Source organism: Ovis canadensis, chromosome 3 (genome assembly GCF_042477335.2).
Source record: "Ovis canadensis isolate MfBH-ARS-UI-01 breed Bighorn chromosome 3, ARS-UI_OviCan_v2, whole genome shotgun sequence".
NCBI lineage: Eukaryota > Metazoa > Chordata > Mammalia > Artiodactyla > Bovidae > Ovis > Ovis canadensis.
In genome coordinates, this window is record NC_091247.1 from 176,843,120 (window position 1) to 176,849,515 (window position 6,396).

Here is a 6,396-nt window from a genome sequence, read left to right on the forward strand (position 1 = left end):
ATCCTTAGTGTATAGGAATTATTCTGCCAATTCTGTTTTCCATGAGAATTGTTCCACACATAGATGTATTTTTCATGCATTTGTGGGGGGAGGTGAGCTCCACATCTTCTTACTCCATCTTGATCCCCCTCCCTCTTATTTAGTCAGTGGGGCTGTAGAGTCCTGTCAAGGTCATTTGAAAGCCTAAACATTATATCCCTTATTCCTTTAGTCATAGTCATAGCTAGTCTTATAGAAACTTTCTTAGTAGATCAGCTATTGGTGAGGGAACCTGGACGTACAAGGAGGTACGACAGGTAAGGAGAGCACAAGCACGGGTAAAACTGTAAGAACAGCATCTATAAGGGAACAGAGGCATAAAAGTGCCCGACATGTTTTGGAAAATTAGATGTGTGTGGCCAGGGCAGGGGAGTAAAAGGCAGCAGGAAGATCAAGAACTTGAGACTAATTGTGAGGCATTTTGGATCACTTATTTCATGACAGCTACTGTATTCTGTATTGATGCTTTCCATACATTTCTTTGAATCTTTTCAATAATGAAAAAATTATAAGGCCCACTGTATTCTTGCTTTCAAATATGGCAGTTTGCCTTCAACTTGACTCAATAATCTAGAAACCTGGTTGTTCACATGAACCCAATCTCTGTTCCATGAAGCTGGAGTGGTGTGTTTTTATTAGCCCAACACCCCTCCCCTCCTTTTGGTAAAAGTCTGCATATTCTGGCCACAGATGTGTGGACAGAACCTAGAGTAAGCCAATCACAGTAACTCATCTCCACCAGGGTTTTCACTACCTCAGTCAGAGAGGAAGCTTCCTGCCTCTGGGGGAGATTGGGGCCAGGAACTGCCACTTCTCCACGGTGGGGAGAAATGCTGACATGCAGAGAAGGGCAGGGATGGGCAGTGCTGAGCCATGGTTCTTCAGGGTATGTCTCCTGTACCCTTCTTTTCCTTAAGCAACTTGTTAGATTTGTGCATTTAGCACATAAAATGTGTTCAGTAAACAGAGCTGTTATCAAGGCAAATGGGAAAGAGGAGCAATTAGACTGATAAGAAGCCCTTCACCTCCCCTGTCTTCTTGTCTCTAGGAAGTCTAGGATTTACTTTAAAATATACCAATGAAGAAAAATAGTAGAGCAAACAAATTGGCAAAAATGTTGAAAACTACTGGTAAGTTATTATCCTAGACTCTCAATTATTTCTTAGTCTCAATGGACCATGCTTTATTTTTTTTTAATTTTTAATTGGAGGATAACTGCTTTACTGTGCTTTCTTAAAAAAAAAGATTATCATGCAGTTTCCTTTTTCGGTCCTACTGATATGAATTACACCGATTTTCAAGTGTTGGCCAACCTGCATTTTCTAATGTTTTATTTGGAATTCTTATGAGGTAGACTGCCCTATGGTTTTCCTTTCTTGTTAAAATTCTTGAAGACACGTGACTGCCCATGACTTCTGAGGTTCCTTTGTTCTACTGATTCTACTGAATCATTAGATAAATGATTCTATATTGTAATTCTGTTATCCATCTCATTATCTATTAAGCTCCAAATAAAGTGTAGATTATGTTCACCTAACCAGAAATCTCCATCACACCCAAGTGTTCATTTCTTGAACTCTTCTAGAATTATTCACTTTAAGAATGATACCCAGATAACCCCTAAGTTTTTTTACCGTATAAATCCTATTTAGAACTTATCTTCCCTCATATGATGACATTCTCCAGGTAGTAATACTATCAACCTGTCCTTACACTATTTCCCACTTAATTTCCGTCATGGAAACGTAACTTCCACTTAATGTTTAGTCGCTAAGTCATGTCCAACTCTTTTCTAACTTGATGGACTACAGCCCACCAGGCTCCTCTGACCCTGCGCTTTTCTAGGCAAGAATACTGGAGTGAGTTGCCATTTTCTTCTCCAGGGGTTCTTTCCACCCAGGAATCAAACCTGCGTCTCCTGCATTGCCGGCGGATTCTTTATTACTGAGCCACCTGGGAAGCCCCTGACATGCCATATAAGCACTCAGGTGATTGCTGAATCTAGATAAACTCAATCCTCAAAGATTAAAAATTAAAGCATCAGATAAAATTTAAGTTTTTATGAGACTTCAGTTTTTGAAATACGTAACTCTCACAGCACAAACACAAGTTATTTACACGTTCTTTTTACAAAATGTGTATGCCATTTTGAAAGAATACTGTTAAGATCATGATCTAAAATACCTGTCAAGAGTTCAAAAAGGACCCATGGAATCTGGTCTTCATAAATCCACAGTACAATGACATAAAACACGGCTGAACATCAAGGGTTACTTACACATAAGAATACTACTTCTGTATCATGGCCTATGGCCTGTTTTTGTACAGCTGCAAGTTAGACATGGTTTTGACATTTTAAAAAGATTATTAAAACAAAAGCTAAACTAAACAAAGAATATGCAACACGGACCCATGTGGCCGGCAAATATTTACTCTCTGTGGCATTTTAAAGAAAAAGTTTCCTGACCCTGCATTACATGAAGCTGATTGAGAGACAGCTACTGGAATATACTGATGAGTATTTTAAAAAATACACCACTGTTATGTGCCAGTACCATTAGCACTACTCATTTCTAAAATGAGGCACTTCTTTTTCAATATGTACATTTTCAAAACATAATTACATCTAGGAAGTAGCTCTGCTACTTAACTCTAGCCCTTTGTAATCAGGTCTCCACATAAAATCACAGTATTCTTAGGGGCTGAAGAAAACAAGCACAAATATCAGATGTCTGCCATTGAGTTCATAAGTCATGGCAAGTAGATTACGATCACATAGTCTCCAATGTTAATAAAACTTGTAATTTAGATATTGTCAATAGGATGTGTTACTGCTGCATTATTTAAATAATATCTATAAAAACATGTTACACATCCTAATTCATTGTTTTTGAAAGGAAGAATAACTTAGTTAACTTAGTAGCTACTTTAAAAATGAGAGATGGAAAAAAAGAAACACCCCCCCCCCCGCCCCCAAAAAAAAAGGTAAAACCACAGCAAAAAGCTTTGGAATGCAAAAGACTGGGGACTCTTAGCAACAGCACTCAAGGAGGCTTAGGCATCTCATTTAGCTAGCTGATCAGTTCCCATAGCAACCTCTGTCTCTCATCCATGAGCCACTTCATTTCAAGAATGACAGACAGGTCCATGAGCAAATGTTTTAGAAATAAAACCAGAGCTGCTCAACACGCAAGTCTTCTCTGTGTGGGTTAAGCAGTTCTTGGTCAGCAGGCTATGTTCACACCAGAAGTACTGTACTGGATGTTTTCCCTTCTGCAGGCTAAGCTGGCTGAGCATCACATCGTGAAGACATCTCTGATGCCAAGTTTTCAAATGCTCAGTGAATGCTGAGGTAGATTTTCTGATGGAGATCTTTTATACCCTGATTCGATCAGGACTCGCTTCTTTGTGTATCCTCCTCCTGGGAAATATCTTCCGCTTAAGTGCAATTAACTAAAAGATGAAAGACAGAAGATAAATTGTAATTCTCCAGGTTGACAAACTTTAACTTTCTTGCTGAGGGTCATATGACCTTAATCTTTTCCCTAGCCCTATAAAGAACAGACGGCAAACAAGGCTCCATCATTCCTCCCCTCAAAACAAAACTGATGGCTTTTTATATGGTTCAAATTATTTTTTCCCAAGTTTCTTTTTCTTTAAGACCTATAAAAACTACATATTTTTATATAACAATTACCACATGTATTTATTTTCAAGATGTCTGTCAAGTCTTTCCACTGAAGGACAATGACTCTTCTTCACCCATCAAGATACTCTCTCTGGGTCTGAAAACAACTACACGTGTTATCACTTCATGGGAAATAAATGGGGAAACAGTGGAAACAGTGTCAGACTTCATTTTTTGGGGGCTCCAAAATCACTGCAGATGGGGATTGCAGCCATAAAATTAAAAGATACTTACTCCTTGGAAGGAAAGTTATGATCAACTTAGATAGCATATTCACAAGCAGAGATATGACTTTGCCAACAAAGGTCCATCTAGTCAAGGCTATGGTTTTTCCAGTAGTCATGTATGGATGTGAGAGTTGGACTGTGAAGAAAGCTAAGCGCCAAAGAACTGATGCTTTTGAACTGTGGTGTTGGAGAAGACTCTTGAGAGTCCCTTGGACTGCATAGAGATCCAACCAGTCCATTCTAAAGGAGATCAGACCTGGGTGTTCTCTGGAAGGACTGATGCTAAAGCTAAAACTCCAATACTTTGGCCACCTCATGCGAAGAGCTGACTCATTGGAAAAGACTGATGCTGGGAGGATTGGGGGCAGGAGAAGAAGGGGACAACAGAGGATGAGATGGCTGGATGGCATCACTGACTTGATGGACAGGAGTTTGAGTGAATTCCACGAGTTGGTGATGGACAGGGAGGTCTGGCGTGCTACAATTCATGGGGTCACAAAGAGTCGGACACGACTGAGTGACTGAACTGAACATGTGTAAGCTAGAATTTTAATTTTTTTTTTAAAGAATTCTATCACCATTGTTTTCCTGTACTTAGTAACCATATCAACAGTCATTGGGCATTACTTGTATTTTCAAGTTTATGAATAGGCTGAAATGCAAAAGTTCATCTATGATTTAGTAGATTAGAACTTGGAATAACTCATTCTATGAGGCCACCATCACCCTAATACCAAAACCTGACAAAGATGTCACAAAAAAAGAAAACTACAGGCCAATATCTCTGATGAACATAGATGCAAAAATCCTCAACAAAATTCTAGCAATCAGAATCCAACAACACATTAAAAAGATCATACACCATGACCAAGTGGGCTTTATCCCAGGGATGCAAGGATTCTTCAATATCCGCAAATCAATCAATATAATTCACCACATTAACAAATTGAAAAATAAAAACCATATGATTATCTCAATAGACGCAGAGAAGGCCTTTGACAAAATTCAACATCCATTTATGATAAAAACTCTCCAGAAAGCAGGAATAGAAGGAACATACCTCAACATAATAAAAGCTATCTATGACAAACCCACAGCAAACATTATCCTCAATGGTGAAAAATTGAAAGCATTTCCCCTAAAGTCAGGAACAAGACAAGGGTGTCCACTTTCACCGCTACTATTCAACATAGTTCTGGAAGTTTTGGCCACAGCAATCAGAGCAGAAAAAGAAATAAAAGGAATCCAAATTGGAAAAGAAGAAGTAAAACTCTCACTGTTTGCAGATGACATGATCCTCTACATGGAAAACCCTAAAGACTCCACCAGAAAATTACTAGAGCTAATCAATGAATATAGTAAAGTTGCAGGATATAAAATCAACACACAGAAATCCCTTGCATTCCTATACACGAATAATGAGAAAGTAGAAAAAGAAATTAAGGAAACAATTCCATTCACCATTGCAACGAAAAGAATAAAATACTTAGGAATATATCTACCTAAAGAAACTAAAGACCTTTATATAGAAAACTATAAAACACTGATGAAATAAATCAAAGAGGACACTAATAGATGGAGAAATATACCATGTTCATGGATCGGAAGAATCAATATAGTGAAAATGAGTATACTACCCAAAGCAATTTACAAATTCAATGCAATCCCTGTCAAGCTACCAGCCACATTTTTCACAGAACTAGAACAAATAATTTCAAGATTTGTATGGAAATAGAACTTGGAATAAATACTTCTAACAGAAACAGTTTATCCAAGATACATCTGAAATAGAAAACCTAACCACTGTTAGAAGAAAGTTTCAATGAGAAAAATGTGTTCTTTATGGTGAATTTCTAATCCTCCATCTTGAGGTGAGAGCTGGGTGGTGCCTGCATGGACTACAGTGTTCTGGACGAGCTGGATTCCTGGGCAGAGGAAGGGGCAGCCTTGGCTTGTTTGTGAGTATGGTAGAAGGTAAAGAATTTGATTCAAGCTGGTAAAGAAGAAAGTGCCAGGGAGGAGAGGGGATTTATTCTTCCTTTCCCCCTCCTCCTGCTGGTATAAACAACAGTAAGCAAAGACCCTCTTGTTCCTTCCATGGCCTCCAGCTGCTCCTTTCAGCCAGCACACAGCTGACCCACAGGCTCCTCACTGGACTCTGTTCTAAAAGCAGGCACAGCATAAGATTTCTTCCTAAGATTTTTACTTGCCAAGAACAATGGCGACAGAATCAAGAGTGATGTTTCTATTCCCTGGGAGGTGGACAAAGGTGAAACTGCTTGCCTGCCAGACCTTTCTTTCCTGAGTTTCCTTCCATCCACAGCAGGAAGCCTGGGAGTGTTTATCCTAAAGCTCTCAGTTCTCAGGCCGCCGCTGCCTCCTCAGTGTAAGTTAACTCAGTGAAAACATCCCACTGTGACTGCCAGATAAGCCTCACTCCAG

General features: G+C 39.1%; 1 protein-coding gene across 1 annotated transcript in view; it reads right to left on the bottom strand.

Moving 5' to 3' along the window:
• Positions 1–2,084: 2,084 nt before the first annotated feature.
• GNPTAB (N-acetylglucosamine-1-phosphate transferase subunits alpha and beta) overlaps positions 2,085–6,396 on the bottom strand; it is an 86,086-nt gene continuing 81,774 nt past the window's right edge. The window contains exon 21 of the mRNA XM_069585154.1: positions 2,085–3,492. Within this exon, the coding sequence (XP_069441255.1) occupies positions 3,415–3,492 (78 nt within the window). The 3' untranslated portion in view covers positions 2,085–3,414. The remainder of the gene's footprint in view (positions 3,493–6,396) is intronic.